At 39.0% G+C, this 23,066-nt stretch overlaps 2 protein-coding genes across 2 annotated transcripts in view; one reads left to right on the top strand and one right to left on the bottom strand.

The window, feature by feature from the left end:
• LOC121379971 (monocarboxylate transporter 12-like) overlaps positions 1-1,487 on the bottom strand; it is a 28,469-nt gene extending 26,982 nt beyond the window's left edge. The window contains exon 1 of the mRNA XM_041508674.1: positions 1,356-1,487. The gene's annotated coding sequence lies outside the window, so the exon portion shown is untranslated. The remainder of the gene's footprint in view (positions 1-1,355) is intronic.
• Positions 1,488-10,751: 9,264 nt separating this feature from the next.
• Positions 10,752-21,309, top strand: LOC121380049 (glutathione S-transferase 1-like). The gene is made up of 4 exons (XM_041508782.1): positions 10,752-11,343; positions 15,982-16,040; positions 16,668-16,812; positions 19,771-21,309. Exons 1-4 carry the CDS (start codon positions 11,197-11,199, stop codon positions 20,086-20,088), a joined length of 669 nt encoding a protein of 222 aa, XP_041364716.1. The 5' UTR covers positions 10,752-11,196; the 3' UTR covers positions 20,089-21,309.
• The last annotated feature ends 1,757 nt before the right edge of the window (positions 21,310-23,066 follow it).

Here is a 23,066-nt window from a genome sequence, read left to right as displayed (position 1 = left end):
ATTGTCAACTGAGTTTCTCAAACAGCAGTTAACAGCAGATGCATCAAACCATAACCAATGAACCCCCCCCCCCCCCCCCCTTGGCTCTGGTCCCGCCACTGCTACAAGGGTATCAGGTCGTTTCGTAACCATACCGTTTCGTACCATACCGGTTCGTACCCAAAAGCATACCAGTTCGTACCCAAAGGCATACCAGTTCGTAACCAGAGGAACATCGGCATACCAGTTCGTACCCACATTTGTACAGGTTATTTAATGAAAAACAAAACAACAAAAATCCAAGCCAACTGCATTTTAATAATTAGTGATTAGAAATTGTCACGAAGAATCATGTCAAGCAAAGTCAGCTTATTTGTTGATATATTTCAAACACATTATGATTACTTTCTACGTCCGTTCGGACTAAGCAAAAAGCAGATTGGACGTGTTGCGACAGATACTAAATATGTGTTAAAGCAAATGGATAAATTAAAACAAAAAGTTGTATTCTTCTATCAAAAATGTATTATATCGGACAATGTAGGCATTATTAGACCTAAAAAAAAGTCCACATTCCAAAAACATGGGATATCAGATCTTATTATATTTTTGTTATATGTGCGTGCGTACGTAAGTATGTGTGCGTGTATGAATGTTTTTGTTTTGAGCATATATATACGCATGAAGAGAGGATCGGTCTTGCGAAATATTCCGATCGATATCTCGGAACGGTTATGCATAAAAATAAACACCATCGCTGCATGTGGAATCGACACCAAATTACAAGACAAAATATTTGCTCTTTGGCTACGAAAAGGTATGCTTTTTGGTTACGAAACTGCATGCTTCAGTGATGCACAGCACATAATTGCTCATTTAATGCTTATAAAAGATACTGAGTGATTATTACAACAAATATTTTGCTAAATGTTATAATATGTTTGTAATATAACATTATAATTGTGTATTTAAAAAATATATTAATGTTAGGTGTAATGTATGACATTATTTAATTGGTTACGAACTGGTATGCTAGTGGTTACGAAACGGTATGGTACGAACGGGTTTGGGTACGAAACGTCTAGAAACCGCTACAAGAATATAAATGTCAAAATAATTAACACTGATTAAAGTTTTCATACCATAAACATTAAATAATACATGTGAAGAAAAATAATAATAATAATGGACACAGTAAATCATGATGTAAGAAAGAAGTAGGCAGAGGGGAGTTAGCAGACGAACAACGAAATTTTGGCTTTCATTTTTTTGTCACCAAAAAAAATAAAATAAATAAAAAACCGCTATAAAGCTAACCCAATCTCAATGCAAAGCACTAGCTTGAAACAAAAAAAATATGTTTGTGCTGTTTTTACCTCATATCCTCTATTGCTCCAAGCGCTTATTTTGTTGTTAGATATCGACGAGTGATTGTTCTTCGGTCATTTTCATTACAAAGAGAAAATGTCAACAATAACCTGGTTTTTGGACGTCTATGCATGCGGTCGCCGAAAATATAAAATGGTTCTCAGTAACTAAGTTTTGTTGTGGCTATATATATACTCTTCAAAAAAGTAAGGGAACTCTTAATAAGAATTTACAATTGCCAAAATTGTACGGTATATTAGCTGTGGGGAATGGTTATATAATAATAGTGAATTAATTGGGCAAACATTACAACCGGTAGTTTAGTTATAAGTAGGTTTTATGACCACCAAAGATCTTGAAGGACGATTGGGATCAAAAGTGAAATTTGAAAGTTGATGTTTTTTATCTGTATCAAATTCAAACGATAAAAATTACAACAAAACAACAAAACAATAACAACTGTATGATCAACAGAATGAAAAAGATTGACAGAAATAATGTTCCACAGTGATTAATCGACCTTCCTGGAAATTATCAAAATCAAGAATGACACTCCACGCACGTGTACGGGGACAACTGCGTGATGCACGTGCAAATTATGGAATGTGTTTCGGTGTGTTGATAAACAGACCTGAACGGTTTTTACTAGGATGTCTGTGGTCAGAACGTATGTTAGGTCTAAACAAAAATCGTGTGTGTTTCCGGGATCCTGACTTTACCTAGAAAAAGAGTCGATCCAATTTTTTTTTGCCGATGTGTGGTTTGTTTGTTTGATAGGTTTTTTGTTTGTTTTTCCGATGTAGGTAAGGCGTCTATATAGGTTTATAGTCCGTCCGACCATTCTAAAATGTGTGTGTGTGTGTGTGTGTGGGGGGGGGGGGGGGGGGGTAAATCATTTCAGTTTGGTTTGACGTAAGAAGAAAAGTAATAGTGTTTTGGAAATTTAAAAAATCTAAAAAAACTATTGTTTTGTGCAATTTACAAATCAATCGGCTCAGATGATACACGTATGATACACGTGCGTGTGGGATCGATCCTCGTCGGTGGCCCCATTGGGCTATTTCTCGTTCCAGCCAGTGCACCACGACTGGTATATCAAAAGGCCGTGGTATGTACTACCCTGTCTGTGGGATGGTGCATATAAAAGATCCCTTGCTGCTAATCGAAAAGAGTAGCCCATGAAGTGGCGACAGCAGGTTTCCTCTCTCAATATCTGTGTGGTCCTTAACCATATGTCTGACGCCATATAACCGTAAATAAAATGTGTTGAGTGCGTCGTTAAATAAAACATTTCATTCTTTTTTTATATATATTTATATAGATTAGGAAAACAAATCGTACATTTTCGTGCTCCTGACATACTTTGCATGTCTTTTCTGACGTGTATAATAATAATAATAGCCTGGTTGATAAAGGGTTATAAATTGATAACCTATATATCTATAACTTGAGTCACGTAAACAAATTTATTCATCATTCACAAACATAAACATGAGGGCGAAACGACACGGGGCGATCGGGAATAAGGGCGAAACGACCGTCCGCAGTGGATGAGGCTATACACACGGCCTCCGTGTACATAGCCTTGGCCTACCTTCACAGCTGACTAGTCGACCTTAACCTTGCTGTCCGACCTTTTAAAACTTGCATTGTTAGGAACAATTATGACCTAGTATCTTTCCGTTAAAACATGTTTTAAAAAAAACGTAGGATTGCTAACACATCAACCGATTATATAGTTTTCCAGACAGTGTAAATTTATGTCTGCTAAAATATGTTTTATTGAAAATGTATAGCAGTCACGCACGTACGTACACACAACACAACCAGTGAAGTTTTATAAAGCATAACTGTATTAATACTAGGCCTATTATGTGTAGCAAATCACATGACAAGAAAAAAACTGCTTTCACACATCAACTTACATTCTTAAGAAAAACCACATCAGTGTAACAACCAAAGTAGGTCAATAGAATAAAACACTCGATTACAAACTATAGGCCTAGTTATTGAAAACTGCAACACATACACAATTGAAACAAAGATTAAAAGACGTTTTTAATAAAGTTTATTGACCCCAGAAAACAAATATAGTAGTGCCAGGGAAGATTAAAAGACTTGGCAAAACTGTTATTAAAATTAGAAACATATAATAAGACCCTATATCAACTTGCCCTCTATCTGGAAACATTCCAAAACTGTAACTTAAGAATAGCCTACATCTCACTAAACTAAGAATATACATGTAGGCCTATATATATAGGTATATAGAAATGTCTAGAAATTGAAAGTTAGGCCTAAAGTTAAAAGTGTGTTGGGTTTTTTGTTGTTGTTGTTGTTGTTTTTTTGTTTTTTTTGTTGTTGTTTTTTTTTTTTGGGGGGGGGGGGTTTCACGACACCACTAGAGAACATTGATTTATTAATCATCGGCAAGGCTATTGGATGTCAAACATTTGATAATTTTGACGTAGCCTATATTCTTTGAGAGAAAACCCGCACATTTTTTCTGTTAGCCTATAGCAGCAAAGGGATCTTTTATATGTAGGCCCTACCATCTCACATACCACGGTCTTTGATATAGCCTATCAGTCGTGGTGCACTGGTCTCGTTCTAGCCAGTGCACGACGACTGGTATATCAAAGGCTGTGGTATGTGCTATCATGTCTGTGGAATGGTGCATATAAAAGATCCCTTGCTGCCGATTATTAATACATCAATGTGATCTAGTGGTGTCGTTAAATAAAACAAACTTCTTCTGGTGCACTGGCTGCAAAAAGAGAAATAGCCCAATGTGCCCACAGACGGGTCATATCGATCCTAGACAGACAGCGCATCAAGCGTACAAGTCTTTTATCGAAATTGAAAGAGGCAGGACCTGCCAGGTATCGAACTATTCCAAGAAAAGATAGACTGATAATTCTGCAATGATGCAGTTGAAGACGAAACACATTTCCTCGTCGACTGCAAAACACTCGAAAGACACTGAAGAAAATGTTTTATTAAACTCGCACCTAACGTAGCCTACGAAAAATATTAATCTGATTCAAATTAGCTCCACTGGTTAATAACTGGTAGACCAGTAGAACTGATTTTTATTATATAACATTTAGTGAAATATCTTAAAATATCAGTGAAATAAAAGTGTTTGTCAGTCACTCAGTGACGGTAACACATTTTAGAGTGAAAATTTCACTATTTTACTCTAAAATCTGTTATCGTTAATGTAGAAAGTGTTTTTAAAAATAAAGGTAAATTCCCAAAAGTTATATAATAAATAGAAACGTTCATGTTTTTTGTCAAATATGATTGATATCTCATCTCGTGAAGTTTGCAATCATATCATACTCGTGAGATATGATTGCAAACTTCACTTGATGATATATCAATCATATTTGACAAAAAAACATGAAATATCCTCTATCAATCAGGCTGGAAAACTATTAACGTTACTATACCATCAACTGCTCTGCTTAATAGGGGTGACTATTGCGGTTAGTTTAGTATTGCGATAGTTAAAATACTGCTGTGATAGTATCCCATAGACAGGATAGCACATACCACGGACTTTGCTGTACCAGTCGTGGTGCACTGGCTGAAGCGAGAAATAGCCCAATGGGTCCCTTGACTGGGATCGATCCCAAACCAACTGCACATCAAGCGAGCGCTTTACCACTGGGCTATGTCTCGTCCCGCATTGCTATCGATGCACTGACTATCGCAACATATCGATAGTTCGATGTATTATTACATCACTACTGCTTATCGACAAAGAACGAACCACATTGCTAACCATGGCCCCGTTTTTTGAAGCAAAGTGCATATAAAAGATCCCTTGCTTCATTAGAAAAAATATAGCGGGTTTCCTCTGATGACTATATCTCAAAATTACCAAATGTTTGACATCAAACAGCCGATGATTAATGAATCAATGTGCTCTAGTGGTGTTGAACAAACCAAACTTTTTTTTATATAAAGTTAGTCAAAGCGTCCATAATGCCCTGTGTTAATGTTTGATTAGGCCTACCCTTTCTGTTGGTTTCCTTCTCACACAACTGGCCTCGGTGGTGTCGTGGTTAGGCCATCGGTCAACAGGCTGGTAGGTACTGGCTTCGGATCCCAGTAGAGGCATGGGCTTTTTAATCCAGATACCGACTCCAAACCCTGAGTGAGTGCTCCGAAAGGCTCAATGGGTAGGTGTAAACCACTTGCACCGACCAGTGATCCATAACTGGTTCAGTAAAGACCATGGTTTGTGCTATCCTGCCTGTGGGAAGCGCAAATAAAATATCCCTTGCTGCTAATCGGAAAGAGTAGCCCATGAAGTGGCGACAGCGGGTTTCCTCTCAAAATCTGTGTGGTCCTTAACCATATGTCTGACGCCATATAACCGTAAATAAAATGTGTTGAGTGCGTCGTTAAATAAACCATTTCTTTCTTTCAGTCGGATCTCAGTGTTTGCTTTGATAAGCTGGCTACAACTTCAGAATATGACATGCCGAAAATAGAATGAATGAATGAATGAATATTTAACGACACCCTTACACAAAAATACACATCGGTTATTGGCTATTGTCGGAAATAGATGCAAAAAGTAGCCTTTGACAAAGTGAGGCAACTAGATATATATCTCAACACAAAAGAAGTGTTTTTGTTTTGTTTAACGACACCGCGAGAGCACATTGATTAATCAATCATCGGCTATTGGATGTTAAACATTTAGTAATTCTAACTCGTAGTCATCAGAGGAAACCCGCTACATCTTTCCAAATGCAGCAAGGGATATTTTATATACACTTTCCCACATACATGATAGCACATACCACGGCCTTTGATATACCAGTCTTGGTACACTGGCTGGAACGAGAAATAGCCCAATGGGCCCACCGACGGGGATCGATCCCACACCGACCGGGCATCAAGCGAGCACTTTACCACTGGGCTACGTCCCGCCCCTTCACATAAAAGGTGCCCGTACCAAACCAATCTAATTAAAATTAGCTACGCTATTACATTTTATCACATTCCAGGCTGTGTTGTTGGCAAATCCATTGTCTTTGTGCAACATGTACAAATCTGTCTTTGACGGTATTAAATATAAATACCAACAGTCAACGTTGCAAGATATTGTAGATTCGTCGATTTTACAAGATTGGCTGCGACGTGATAAGACAGGGATTTAGTCATCCTGCACGCGATTTTGTTTACTGTACACGGCGTGGAAGCACATTATGCAAAGATTATGTTGGGATCGATTAATATGCAATTATTTATAAGAAATAAATTAAATGTAAACCATCACCGAAGTCGGTAAAGTTCTGGATGAGCTTATTGGACTAAGGGAAACAACTGTGCTGACCTTGTTTAAAATCAACATCATGTTATTTATATTAGGCTGCTATATCTAATTAAAATCAGGTCCGGCGGAGTGTATTCGAAAGTTGAGGGTGTGGGGTGTGGTGGGGTTCGTACTGTCAATGCGATTTAAAGGGGGGAAGACACTATCACTCAGGCCCGTGTCTCGAGGGGGTGGGGATTTAATTATCCGTGAGGAGTTTGGGGGCATGCTCAGCTGAGAGATTTTTGAATTTCAGGTGTTCAAATAGCCTACATAAGGCATTTCTTGACATAATTCTGAGCACAATAACATGGAAAAAGGGAGCGACAATGACCCCCGCGGCCCCTCTTGTTCCGTGGCTCCTGAAAAAAAGAGAATTAAAGTTTGTTTTGTTTAACGACACCACTAAAGGAGATTGATTTGTTAATCATCGGCTATTGGACGTCAAACATTTGGTATTTTACGACTGGGAGTGTTAGAAGACACCAAATACATTTAGATCCCTTGCTGCTAATTGAAAAGAGTAGCCCATGACGTGGCGACAGGGGGTTTACTCTCTCAATATCTGTGTGGTCCTTAACCATATGTCTGACGCCATATAACCATAAACGAAATGTGTAAATTACCCAGACTGTTCATTGATACCACAAAGCTATTAAGATTTTGTATTACTACAAGCTGATCATATATACACAGACATTCAGACAACTCTATCCCCAAATAATAGAGATCACAGGTCCACATGTAAACAATAGAGTTCAACTTTGGGGGGGGGGGGGGGGGCACCGACGGATTGGGTACAAACTCTATATCAAATTTTGGTTACAATGGCAAACATTAATGTGTAAAAATTAAATTAAAATTAAAACATGCTCACAAGTGGGGGGCACGTGCCCCCTACCCCCCCCCCCCCCCCCCCCCCCCCCCGGCCTACCCAGTTCCTACGGGCCTGCTATAGTAGCCAAAATCTTCTCCTATCTGTTCTTTCTTTCTTTCTTTCTTTTATTTTCACAAATTATCTCAAAATACGTCTCATACAGTTTTAATAGGATAATTCTTAAACTTGACACACTGACATTTTAAGGAGGTCTTTAGAAATTTTTGAATTACCATCTACTACTATAGTAACTAGTGACAACATTGAAAATTAAATAGCATAGCGTTCAAGGTCGATACACCTTGGCCTCTTGTCTTAGAATTACATGTATCTAAACAATACAAATTATGTAGCATTTCTTTTTTCTAAGTGTATACAAATCTCACCGATATATCAGGCGCTAAACAAATCTGCAGATAGGTTTGTTGATAAAATATGTGACCTATCAAACAAACCCGCCGTTAGGCCTACATATTGTAGACACCCATTGAGTACGTGACTTTTTCTTCGAAACAAACTAGTGATTAAAGATACAATATCATTTTTTAATTCTATATTTTATTACATACAAAACGTTCTGCAGCTTTAATAAACAAACGTTTCTACTATCAGTAGCTGCATCGACTATTAAAGCAGGGCTGTAGTAACTATCTAAAGTGTGTGTGTGTGTGTGTGTGTGTGTGTGTGTGTGTGTGTGTGGTGGGGGGCAATCAATACTGAGGGGGTACAATCTCTAGTGGAGGGGTACATGCCAGATCTTTTCTTTATTTACATAGAGTAGGACCATTTGTTTTACATTTTCGTCCTCAAGTGGGTGGAGGCACACGTCCCTTTCTATTGCTATGGGCCTGTATTGGTCTGCATGTTGAAGATTCATTTTGAAAAAATATTCCCGATATTCGTTAAAGCTGTAGGGCAGTAGGGCACGTAAACACACACGCACGCGCGCGCACACACACAGAGAGAGATAGATAGAGAGAGAGAGACAGAGAGAGACAGAGAGAGAGACAGAGAGAGACACACAAAAAGAAAGTGAGAAAGAGAGGAGGAGGGGAGAGACAGACAGACAGGTAAAAGTAACAACAATTAAAAGTAACTAGAATATGCAAAAATAATATATTTAAACATTTTAGAAAATAGTTGTTACTTCGAATACTACTGTGGGATGATATGTTACATACATACATAACATACATACATACATACATATTTATATAGATAACACACACACACACACACACACACACACACACACACATATATAAAGGTATATTATTTTATTAAAAGTCAATAATAGCACTATAGTTATATTTGATACACCTTGACAAGAGTTTCTTTTAAAAAACAAATACCATGAACATTTTGCACTGTTGTGGAGAGAGAGAGAGAGAGAGAGAGAGAGAGAGAGAGAGAGAGAGAGAGAGAGAGAGAGAGAGAGAGAGAGAGAGAGACAGAGAGATAACGTGAGAGAGAGAGAGAGAGGAGGGGAGAGACAGACAGACAGATGGACGATAGACAGGCAGAAAGAAAAAGAATACACGGATAAAAAGTAACAAAAATTTAAAAGTAACTAGAATGTGCAAAAATAATACATTTAAACATTTTAGAAAATAGTTGTTACTTCGAATACTACTGTGGGAGGATATGTTACATACATAAATAACATACATACATACATACATACATACTTACATACTTACATAGATAACACACACACACACACACACACACACATATAAAGGTATATTATTTTATTAAAAGTCGATAATAGCACTATAGTTATAATTGATACACCTTGACAAGAGTTTCTTTTATCAACTATTAAAAAACAAATACCATGAACATTTTGCACTTTGTTGTGGAGAGAGAGAGAGAGAGAGAGAGAGAGAGAGAGAGAGAGAGAGAGAGAGAGAGAGAGAGAGAGAGAGAGAGAGAGAGAGAGAGGCGTGAAGCGTGTTATAAGCGGTACATACAATAACTAGTAACATTTACGATCACAAGTGAATATATTATAGGCTATATTGGCTATGAATTTTCATGTATATTGATATATAGGACGAGTCCGGTTGTAACTCAGAGCACTGGCTTAGCCAGGATTTAATATGGGGTGGGGGCAACCCACTCTATACGTGTATGTATGTATGTATGTAGGCTTATGTATGTATGTATGTAGGCCTATGTATGTATGTATGTATGTGTGTGTGTGTGTATGTATTTAAGAATGAATGAACGCACTGGCTCAGGAATTTTTTAAAAACTAAAAAATTGTTATTTTCTAATTTTGCCCCAGGGATTCGAAATTGATTTTAAATTGACCGTTGTGATATACAAAATATAACTGTTTTTCGGTCAGTCTTGTTTTAAATTTATTTGGCTAGTACTATGTTTTGTTTACAGCCGGATACGATGTATTTGTTTATAAAAAATTTTGTTAGGAAAGGGATAACAACAAACCAACCACTGAAAAATGGACCGGCTTAGAGGCTTAGACGCAGGCTTAGGCGGCGTGTAGTCGGGTGGAGACTAAGATATCCTTGAGACTTGTATGTGTGTGTGTGTGTGTATGTATGTATGTGTGTGTGTGTGTGTGTGTGTGTGTGTGTGTGTGTGTGTGTGTGTGTGTGTGTGTGTGTGTGTGTGTGTGTGTGTGTGTGTGTGTGTGTAGGATTTTATCAAAATTAATGAAGTAAAAAAATAAAACAAAAAAACAGATTTGATTAGGTGGCATTACACCCCAAACCCCCACCCCCACCCCCCACCACCCAACCCCTCGCGCTTGGCTAAAATATGAAGCGCCGTAGCGCCCTAGTTGAATTTAAATAGATGTTCGGTGCATGGAAAGACGAGGAACGAAACCTTTTTCTGCTAAAGCAGATTTTCTTATTTTTTGCAATATATTTTCTGGGGAAGCATGATTCGACCCCCTATAATCTTTGCTCGCCACAGTCTAACCCCCCCCCCCCCCTAAAATGTCTGCACACGCGTCTGGTATACTGTCCGGCATATGGGAAAGTGCCGATCGCTTTTTGTTGTAATATAACACGGGCGTAGACAAGTGCCAAAATGGTGGGGGTGGGGGGGGGGGGGGGGCACACATACATGTATAAATATTATATATAAACCATCGCGGCTGCTAAAAAAAAGTCCCCCCACCCCGCTTCCTACGCCAGTGTATAGTATATTATATGCGGTAGTCGTACATAGGTTTAGCCTATACGACCGCAGCGGGGTTTCTCTCATTCTCTAGACTATGTGTTAAATACCTGTGTATGACACCAAATAAGTGGAGTTTTCTAAAAATGTGCTCCGGTGTCGTTAAAACAAATTTTCATTTATTTTCTTTCCTTTGCAGTATTGGACAAAACAACTAACCTTTTAGGCTAATCCGTGACACTGTGCCTTTAACTTTTGTAAGCGACATCAATGGGATTATTATCTACCCAGTGTGCTGAATCACCGCTATTTACTTCGGGACTGAAAGACATTTCGGACAAACTGAGAAATTCCAGAGATTTTTTTTTAAACCGAAGAGTACTCATCATATCTAGACTAAAGTCACTCCTGACGTGTCACTTTCAGGGTCAAATCATCGAATGCTTACACGGAGAGGTGTAGCAGACGACAAACCAACAGAAAAATGAGTCCAAAGTTGGAGCTGTACTTTTTTCCCTTCAGCCCACCTGCAAGAGCAGCATGGATGACTTGCAGTGCAGCTGGGGTACCAGTGGACATTAAATACATAGATCTTCTTAACGGAGAACAGAAAACGGCAGAATTTATAAAGGTATTGTAGCTATTCATGCATATAAGGGGATTATAGTAGGCCTATTTATTAAACGTTAAAGCTAAAAAATCCCCGTCGTGGGTGCAGAAGGGGTACAGGGGCCGAAGCACCCTGCTCAAAGCGATTTTGTTTTTAATTTTTATGTGCATATATTATTTTATTTTTATACCTGCATTTGCCATGCTAAATTTAACTTGTAGCACGGGCGTAGGAAGGTGCCAAAAAGTGTGAGCGGGGGGGGGGAGGGGGGCACACATGTATAAATATATAAAAACCATCGCTGCCTCTACAAAGTGCCCCCACCACCCCACCCCCACTCTTCCGATTCCTACGCTATTGCATTTCAGAAGATTTAGATTTTAAATATTCCCATTCCCTCCGGAGCCTGCCCCCAGTATCTTTCTAAAATTGATGTAGGCCTACACACGCGTTACCAAGAGAGTCAAGCCAGTTCAGCTAAATGTTTAAATACAAAGTTCTACATATTGGAAAGTGGGGAGGGAAGGGTCCATGTATTCGTCGTGTTATGGGGTGACAGGCAATTATAATAGGTGGTGTGTGTGTCTTATTGCCGTGGATTTAAATAATGTATTAATATTTATAAAAGTATGTTATAGTAAACGCACCACCCACCCCAAAAAAAGGTTTATAGGCTATGTAGCATGGGTTCCTGGTGATTCGAGGTAGGCCTACTTAATAATTTTATTAGGCCTACTATAGCTTTGGTTATTTCTATTTTTATTTTTTATCTAAATATTATTTTAATATTTATTCAAATATAATACTGACTATATATATTGTTGTAATAGACATATTTTTAAAGTAAAACTCTACATCCTTAGGTTACGTTTTCAAATTTTAGCGCCCTTATTTGCTTCCATAGAAAAATGATTTGTGTTACCTCACATTTTTAATATTTTTACTGACGTCACTCACTAAGCGTTCAACCAGACCCAGCAGAAAAAAGTCCGCTAGACTGGTTTAGGCGCCTCACGTTAAACCAAATGGCCATGTCGGGAACCAATCAAATAGTTCGCGAAAGTTAGCGAAACGTTCGCTGGCTGAACGTAGGCCTGATAAGGCCCAAAACACACCGGATCTGGGCCCATATTTTCGAAGCTATCTTAGCCTACGAAATCGTGAAATTATCGTAAGCTATGACGTCACTATGGCGTTCGCTGTAGTGACGTCACAACCTACGACGCTTTTACGATTTCGTAGCGCTAAGATGACTTCGAAAATAGGGCCCCTGGTTCTGGGACTGGGTCTGGGTCTGGGTCTGGTGTATTTTGACGTGGGTCTGTAACTGACGTGGGTCTGTAACTGTTACGTGTTTTAAGTATATATATATATATTAATACGATAAAAATTTTAAATAAAAAAAACCCTGAAAAACAAACTGCTATAAACATCAACAGTGAATAAGTATGAGAAATCCACATTGATTAATATATACCTTTCCCGTTGGTTATTAAGAAAAAATTAATGAGTAAGGTTCGAACATTGTATAGCGCATGTTCTATGACGTCTGTTGCCAGATCTGTAGTTGACATCAGCACAGACGCGATGTGTTTTGTCACATTCGATCCAATGCGTTTCATTTTGGACTGACACCATACTCGCCAGACGCAGACCCAGACCAGGAAGGAAGGAAATGTTTTATTTAACGACGCACTCAACACATTTTATTTACGGTTATATAGCGACAGACCCGGTGTGTTTTGGGCCTTGATAAAAGTATGGCCTAAAGCACAATTTTCTCGCAAGTTCGAATTATGATTTTGGATTAAGCTTGTTGGTGGGTTGTTTTTTTGTTGTTGTTTTTTTGTTTTTGTTTTTGTTTTTTGTGTGTGTGTGTGTGTGTGTGTGTGTATCTGTGTGGTGTGTGTGTGTGTGTGTGTGTATGTGTGCGCGAAATAAGCACGTGTCCGTTTGTCCTGAGAAGTGAAAATCTGCTCGGAAGGAAATGTTTTATTTAACGACGCACTCAACACATTTTATTTACTGTTATATGGCGTCAGATATATGGTTACGGACCACACAGATACTGAGAGGAAACCCGCTGTCGCCACTTCATGGGCTACTCTTTTCGATTAGCAGCAAGGGATCTTTTATATGCACCATTCCACATACAGGGTAGTACATACCACGGCCTTTGATATACCAGTCGTGGTGCACTGGCTGGAACGAGAAATAGCCCAATGGGCCCACCGACAAGGATTGATCCCAGACCGACCGCGCATCGAGCGAGCGCTTTACCTCTGGGCTACGTCTCGCCCCAAAAATCTGCTCGGAGAAGCAAAATGTCCCTTGGTGGTTATCCGGTGGACAAATAAAAATGTTCAATGCATTTTCATTTGGAGCAATCAAGAAACATTGTCCTTGCACTTGAATAAAACAAATCATTTATTTGGACAAGTTAAATTATAGGTGGACTAGCAGACAGAGTCGATTTAAGGATCCGCGGGGCCTGCAGCACAAATCACAGCGGACCCTCTTCTCAGGATATCTATTTCGCAACCCCCTCGGGGAGAGGGGAAAAATTACCTGGGGATAATAAATGTACACATCACCGCGGGGACCGTGGCACGTGCTGCATGTGCTACTAGGATAAACCGACTCTGCAAGTAGATTTCTAGATGTATTTCCATCAGTGTGTATGGGTGTTATCATATCACCTTGTTTTAAAGTGACAAACTATTTAAAACAGTACCAAGTATTTTTTACTTTTAAAGCGGTTTTTTACAATTTAAATTAGAAGTTACTTCCATTATTATTTTATTGTCCAGAATATCCATTTTCATACATCCAAATGTTTTCTGGTCATCCTGTCTTTTTTGTAATACCCCGAAATATTTTTATAATTCTTAGAACGCATGTACCTCTGAGAAGTAACGGTTAATATGGAGCCAAGGGAGTGTTCTCCCCTATAAAAATTTGAAAACTAGATGTCCTGAAATGCAATTTCCTGCATTCTACAAGTAAAATTCATCTCTGCCTGAAGATTTACTACCACCAATAATATTTTTGATTCAGAATTATTAGCGCCCCCCCCCCCCCCCCCCCCAGCCCCATACTCCGCCGTGCCTAATTTTCTTTTGTCTTTAAAAAGCTCCATGGTATAATTTTGTTTGTGTAAAACAGATGCCAAACACATGTAAACGTATGGCCGGCATAACTGACAGTCACAGTCACAGATGTAACCTTACGATGTCTTGTGAAATTGGCCCCAGGCACGCGTGCAGGAAATTACGCAGGGTGGGGTCTGGACTCGTGAGCGACGTTTTAAGTGGGGTCGGGTCATGCTCCCAAGGAAAATACGTTTTGTATAAAGAAAATGTTCTTGGGGGTGGGGGTCGATCTCCACAATCCCTCTGCACACCCTATTGATGGTATTTGTCCGTTTAAACATCACACTTTAGTTTCACTCTATTTGCAACTTTATCCAGATGTCACGTGTAGATTAAAGCTGCAGTTCTGGAATATTTTTTATTATTTAAGCATATAGAATAGATGATTCAGTCTGTTTGGTACATAAAAGGTCCACCACATCGCTATAGTTTCGCAGTGCTCGCTTATCTACATTATCTATGTCAACTACAAACGCAATGGCCAGCTTTGTTTTTCTTCATTTAGCGGGACGCCAGTAGAAATGGGACTTTACGTGATTTGCGCAGGCACTGAGCTTCTCACGTGATTTTGAACAAATTTAACTGTCTTGATCGAGGGGTCGTCTCATATTTCCAAAACATATTTATATCCATAGAGGTATGGTACAACACCTTTCCAGGGGTCTGTGGGGGATTTGCCTTGAAATTTTTACAGTGGCCAGCGGTTGGCATACGCGTTACATGTACGCGGGTGTTAATAATTACGTAACGCTCTAGGGGTAGAGGAAGAGGGTATTGTGTTCGATTTATGTAACATTTTTCAAGACTATATGTTATTTTTATTCTTTACTTACACGTAAAAAGGTGTTTTTTGAAAATGCGCGGTCAGTCTAGGATCGATCCCCATTGGCGGGTATATAAAATGCCATGGTATGTGATATCTTGTCTGTAGGATGGTACATATAAACGATCCTTTGCTAAAAAAAAAAAAAAAAAAAATTTAGCGGGTTTCAGCGGGGTTGGGGTTATAGACTGTGTTGAGCGAAGTTTATATGGGGCCATGCTCCCCCAGAAAATATATTTCAATTTTTATAAGCTTGGGCAGGTAAGGGTTTCGACCTCCAATACCCTCCCCTGCACATGCACCCGATTCCTCTCTAAGATTATATGTCAAAATTACCAAATGTTTGACATCCAATTGATGTCGTTAAACAAAAACTAATTTTACCCTTTCCAAACGAAAGAATGTTTATTTGAATTTGTCGATTTTAACACACGTAAAAATAAGAAGTGAAAACGTTCATTGTCTACTTTAGTATATATTATTTTTAAAATATATACATGATCAATGTGTTACTAGTATACAAACTAAACTTTAAAAGTTCTACTGACACTTTATAAAATATTAATTCTGAAATAGGAAGGTACAATTGTCAATAATACATTGTCAAGATCAAACCGAGTGCCTCGTTAAATAAAATATTCCCTTCCTTCTTACATTATGTTTTTATATTTTTTATTTTTTCAGATTAATCCACAACATACAGTGCCTACTCTTGTTGATGGCGATTTTGTACTATGGGAAAGGTAATTTTAATATGTAAATTAATAAGAAAACTTTTTGCAAGTTGCCTACATGTCACGTTTTGCTGGCAACTGTCATCAGGACTTGCTTACTGGTGGAACCCCAATATTTTCCCATCCAAATTTAAATCAGTATCTCTCCATTATAATACTAATAATTAAAATCAACGAAACACACCCAAAACATTAAAATAATTTTGCCATAGTACGTATCATTTAGCAGCGTACACCTGTCATGGGCGCAGGTGTCGACTCGCGTCGGCTCCTTCGTCCAGAACAGGGACGGGTAGGGGTGGGACAGGGGAGAGGGGACCGCCCGCGCTTGACAAGTGCAAGAGAGCACAAGCAGCCTGACATGGGTCAGTAGCGGGCATTAAGTGGTATAAAAACGGTCATTATACTTAAATAACGCTAATTATATTGAAATAACGTTAACTGTATTTAAATAACACTAATTATACTTAAATGTAAGATAATGTTTAACATTTCAGATAAAAATACAATATATTTTTCGACAAATCGTTTTTATGAAGAAAAAAACAAAACAAAAAAACCCCAAAACCCTCAAATCTGACATAAAAAAGGTAAAAAATAATGGTATCCATTAATACACTGGTTTGATCATTGCAGCCGTGCTATTGCGTGCTATATCGTAGACAAATATGGCACCGCCAAGCAGTTCTTGTACCCAAAAGACCTCCATAAACGGGCGGAGGTGAATCGGCTACTGCAATACGACGCTGGTAATGTCTGGATCGGGGTTGTGGAGAACTGGGTAAGTTTAATGGTATAAATCTGAAAACCTGGGCCTGTGCTTATAAAACGTTTTAGAGTCCACACTCAATATTTAATGACATCACACACATACAATTTGTATGGCGTTGTCATAACATTGGTGGGAGTCTAGACTATAAAAGTTTTCCAAGCACCAGGTCAGGTCAATTCTTACGTGAGTTGCGGACAATACTAGGTCAGAAAAGTCAAATGACGACGAGACGCCATTATGTTATTCCGGAGATAAAGGGATGAGGACAGGAATGGAAAGAAATGGGTGATAAAAAAAACGTTTGTTTTATTTAACGACGCCACTAGAGCACATTGATTTTTATCTTACCATCGGCTATTGGACGTCAAACATATGGTCATTCTGACATATTTGTTTTTTTTAGAGGAAACCTGCTGCCGCCACATAGGCTAATCTTTCCGAGCAGCAGCAAAGGGTCTTTTATATGCACTTTCCCACAGACAGGCCATCACATACCACGGCATTTGATGAAAATGGGTGATCATGTTTAATGACAACTTAACACTGTTTAGATACTGATACCACCAATACCGAAATAATCTGCAGCACACGCACTGTGTTTGTGTGAGAGAGAGAGAGAGAGAGAGAGAGAGAGAGAGAGAGAGAGAGAGAGAGAGAGAGAGAGAGAGAGAGAGAGAGAGAGAGAGAGAGAGAGATATGAAAGTGCTAGTATTAGGTGTTCGTGGTGACAGTGCAAATAGCCGAGACAACGCGATAACAGTCGTAATTATATACTGAAACACAACACATATACTGAACAGCATTGAAAATGCACCACCAAGAAATGTTTGGATTTCGAAAAGAATACCTGAGCAATAAATGTTTTTGTTGTGAACAACAATAGATGGATGACTGATAATGACAACAAACAAAAAAGGATGCACAATCACTGATTAGTTTTAATTCAACTACGTATGAAAGACACATGAGGTCACAATGAAAAGTCAGAGCGCGTATGACCACCATCTGCAGCAACACAAGCCGTGCAACGTCTTCTCATCGACCCGATAAGTCTGCGAATAGTGTTCTGGGGGATAACATTCCACTCCTGCTGTAGTGCGTTTTCCAGTTCTCTAAGGTTATTCATTTGTGGACGACATGAGATGTGTTGACCAAGGTAATCCCAAAGAAATTCTGTTGGCGATAAATCAGGGGACAGTGCTGGCCATTCAAGCAAAGGGACGTTATTGTTCGCTAGATACTGCGTTGTAGCACTTGCTGTGTGCGCTCGGGCGTTTTCATGCTGAAATGTGTGTGTATCCCGATGCTGATGAAAGAAGGGAATGACGTGATTTTGCAAGACCTTATCCCGGTAGTAAATGGAATTCATTCTATCACGACAAACATGGAGTGCTGTTCGGTGATGATAACTGATCCTGCCCCACACCATGACACTCCCTCCACCCCATCGATCCGTCTGGACAAGGTAGTCATTGTGGTAACGTTCTCCACGCCTACGTCACACCCGCAACCGACCATCAGCATTCCTTAAATGGAAACGAGATTCATCAGAGAATAGCACACCATGCCAACATTGTAATCTCCAGTGACGATACCTTCCTGCCAAACGTCGGCGCTCATTTCGATGCCGATCAGTTAGGATAGGTCCAACATGTGGCCGTTGAGCAAGCAGCCCAGCAGAGAGAAGACGGCGACGCACAGTGTTTGCGCTGATAGCCCTTTGTCGACCTTGAACAGTTGGTGAAGTCCTGGCAGCTGGCAGCGTTCGATCACGAATATGGAGGCGAACAATATGGCGATCTTGTCGCGGTGTCGTAACACATCTTTGGCCTGGACGTGGACGGTCCCTGGTGGTTCCTGTCTGCTGGCATCTCCTGTGGAGTCTAGTGATTGTTGAATGGTGGCATCGAAACCACTGTGCAATGACTACTCGAAATGCCGACTTGAAGCATGCTTAAGGCACGTCCACTTTCCTCAGCTGTCAACCTTGCCATCACTTGTTTAACGTTCCCTCAAAGACTACTTAATAAATGAAAGTGGCTTTTCAGAGACCATCTTTTATAGCGCCAATCAGCATGATTTGCACATTCAATTTACGTTTTTCATGTTATGCATGCAATATGTTGTGTTTTGGTCTTGTTTCATGGAGTGTTCAGGCAATCGTTTTTGTAAGTTATTCGTCGTCATGCATGGTCTATAAGGTAGTACGGTACTTATTCACTGATAATTTTAATGCTGATATACGCCTCATTCACATTTGTTATCATCATCTGGTGGTGCGTTTTCAATGCTGTTCAGTATATTACGGTTTACTGTAGCGCTGTTTTTATGAAAAGTTAGCTTGTTTTGTTTAACGACACCACTAGAGCACATTGAAAAAAGTTTGTTTTGTTTAACGACACCACTAGAGCACATTGATTAATTAATCATCGGCTATTGGATGTCAAACATGGTAATTCTGACATGTAGTCATCTGAGTAATCCCGTTAAATTTTTCCTAATGCGGCAAGGAACCTTTAATATGCACTTTCCCACAGGCAGGAAAGCACATACCAAGGATTTTGACCAGTTGTGGTGCACAAGTTGGAACGAGAAAAATCCCAATCAGCTGAATGGACATACCAAGTTTGTTCGATCCTGTGACGCAAGCACCTCAACCGACAGCTAAATCCCCCGACTGACAGAGATAGTGCAATTATATTTAATTTTAAATCAAACACATTTGGGTTTTTATCACCCCCACCCACCCTGCCCCCAACAGACGCGTTTTTCTTTCTGGGGACCGACAGCAAGTTTGGTTGGAGTCCCGTTCCGCCCCCTCCCCCCAACAGCAGATGTTTACTTTCATGAGACACGCAGCAAGTTAGGTTGGGGTTACGCATTCATTCATTCAAGGATTCATTGTACCAGTAGCATAAATAAATTTCCTTATGATCTCTCCTGTAAAAATTATTCGTTTATTTGCAGGTTTATAAAATACACCATAAGCCACCTCCAACAACAGAACGAGAGACGGCATTCCACACCTGTTTAGACTACCTCGACGGCCTGCTCAAGGGAAAGCTATACTTGATGGGGAGTGAGCTCACAATAGCCGACATCAGCATTTGTGCGTCACTGTCCATTTGGGAGTCCATTGATGAAGACATCAGTAGATGGAAGAACCTGCTAAAATGGTATCAGCGAATTAAAGACCAGCCTTTTTGGGAAGAATGTAACCATGGAATTCAAGATTTGAAAGAATATTACCAGAGAACGAATGAACACAAAAAAAGCTTGGTGTGAAAACATCATGCGTTTTGTTTGAAAAGCAAACAAAACAGGTTTTCAACGATTTTACATGAATGTTTAAACACTAATTATACATTAGGGGCCAGGTATACTTAAATGATGTAGTTTAGATTGTCTGGTGAAGCAGAATATTGTTTTAAATAACAGCATAATTTTCTTTTAAGAAATAAAAGTTGATTTCTTAATTTAGTTCTGTAGTCATACCACTGCAATACCCATGTTGTATTGCTATGCAAGGGGTATGAAGCAAAGTGACTTTTTAAGATTGGAATTTTATAAAGTTCAATGGGAAAAACAAGACCACAAATACCCACATTGGCGGTCAAAACTAGATCATGAATAAATGAATGAGCGAAATTACAGCTTTAAGATGACGGTCACAAGTCAAAATGTGACATCTTGAAGAGGTTTGACTATATACTCATTTAATTGCAAAGTAGAATGTAGCTACCCGGTACTACTGATTTCTGACTGAACAGTTGCTACTCCTTTCACCCATTTACCATTATTTGAGGAACTTCAAAACAGAAGACTGGACATTGACATTAAACTCAGAGGGGGGGGGGGGGGGGGGGGGGAGTGCCCATGGTAATCAGTGGCGGATCCAGAAAATCCATGGGGGGGGGGGGGGGCAGAATGCCAAGGAGCTTTGAGGGAGATAATAATTAATATATAATAAAATTATAACTGTAGCAAAATTTAGAGGTGGCCAGATCCCTGGGGCCCCCTAGATCTGCCTCTGGTGATTTGTGTCTGTCATTTTGCAGCTGATAGCAGTGAAAAGTGAGATGTAGCTAGTCCAGAGGTAAAGCCTTTTCCTGATGCTTAATCGATCTAGGATTGATCCCTATTGGTGGACTCCTTCCAGCCAATGCTACACAACTGATGTCAATCAGTCAACCACTGAAAATTTAATCAGGTCTGTTTTAGGCATATCCTCAAAATTTCCCTCCCAGCTGATGTGTCCAAAACCAGGTTGCAATTGGCATACCAAAACCCATGGTATGTACTTGTACTCTTCTTTTAAAATGGGGATATATAAAAAAAAAATCCATTACAGTTTATAATTTAATAAAAAAGAGAGTAGCCCATGGAGTGGCAGCTTAAGGTTTCTCTCCTATCTCTGTAATCCTTAACCATAAATCTACCACCACATAACTGTATTACAAATAAAAATGTATTGAGTGCGTCAATAAATAAAAACCTTTCTTTCTTTCTCTGCTGTTGATTGCGTTGCCTACCACCACTCATAATATTATTTGTGCAAGTCATACTTTCACTCTGAAATGTGTATTTTCTATTACTCATACATTTCTAGGAAGAAACTTGAAACATATATGATATACCTTGTAAACATGATTTTATAAATGAGCAACATAACCAAGAAGCTTAATGCAGCATGTAATTAACATAACATATTAATAGTCATCATATTTAAAGTGCTGTACCAGAGTATACTCTCAAATTTCACATATTTCCCTTCCATGCTTTCTGGTTCCATAGCAATATTTTACACTGACCATAATTAGGAAGAAGACCCACAAAGGTGTTGAAAATCATTCCCATGGAATATCTACAGGAAACGCCAGAGAAATTGTGCTCAGCCATGATATGCTGCTGGGTACTCATTACGTACCACCGGCCTCGGTGGCGCAGTGGTTAGGCCATCGGACTACAGGCTGGTAGGTACAGGGTTAGCAGCCCGGTACTGGCTCCAACCCAGACCAAGTTCTTAAGGGCTCAATGGGTAGGTGTAAGACCACTACACCCTCTTCTCTCTCACTAACCAACTAACCCACTGTCCTGGGTTAGGACAGACAGCACAGATAGCTGAGGTGTGTGCCCAGGACAGTGTGCTTGAACCGTAATTGGATATAAACATGAAAATAAGTTTAATTTAATTAATTAAACTAAAATTACATACCTGTTAGTTCCAGAATTGGCCACTGGCAATGTCGGAGGTTAAATCTGGGATAGGTGTGCCTGAACCTCTTTTGAATACGGGCATGTAAAAAGAGGTTCCATTCCCGTTAGAACCCAAATAAAAGAGAGATAGATAGTGAATGGAGAAATGATTATCAAGATAATTTTCTTGAAAATCATTCTTTCGATGTTTAGGATTACAATGGTGATGACAGACAATGTTTTTATGGTTTAACAAATAATTCATTTGAGAAAACACCAGGAATAAAAACAACAACAAACATCTTTTACTCTTTTTTTTTTTTTTTTTTTTAAATCTTCAGTACATTTTCTGAAACATAACTTAAGACTTCACACAAACCAATATAACCTTGCCGTGGAAGCAGTATATACAATAACATACATATATAAAAAGCAACAATATTCATTTACTTTACCAGGGAAGCATTTTACAGATAGGAAAATATATTTGTATCCAAATAATAAAGAAAAATCATTGTTATCAACCTGTGTCCTTTGATAAAAAATAATTGATCATACTTAAAAAATAAGATAAATAATCGTAAGTAATTTGGACCGATTTATAACTTTTTTTTACAAGAAATTAATATTCTGATTGTACTCTTTGATCACTTGATCACACAACTGAAATTAATTCAGACAAGAAATATTCAAAACATTAGGAACAATCTTAATGTGTTTGTACAGGTGTTGTGTTTGTTAGGAATGTGTGGCAAAACAGTTTGCACATGAGGGCCCCATTACTTAAGGTGATATTAGCACTAAGATCACTTCGTAAAGAGGGGACCAGGGCCCCGTTCCACGAAACGATCTTAGCACTAAGATTACCACAAGCGCATAGATACCCTATGCACTTAAGTTGATCTTAGGGCTAAGATCGCTTCGTGGAAGGGGCCCAGGTCCTAATTTTCAGTCTGTGTTCTAATTATAGTCATTATTAAGAAGTCTAAATGCACATTATTAACTTGATCCAAGACACTCACAGAAAATTGTGATCACAAACATAAAACAGTCTATATATATATATA

This window comes from Gigantopelta aegis, chromosome 8 (genome assembly GCF_016097555.1).
Source record: "Gigantopelta aegis isolate Gae_Host chromosome 8, Gae_host_genome, whole genome shotgun sequence".
Taxonomy (NCBI): Eukaryota; Metazoa; Mollusca; class Gastropoda; order Neomphalida; family Peltospiridae; genus Gigantopelta; species Gigantopelta aegis.
The sequence above is the reverse complement of the archived record's forward strand: the minus strand, read 5'-3'. Positions and strand labels throughout refer to the sequence as shown.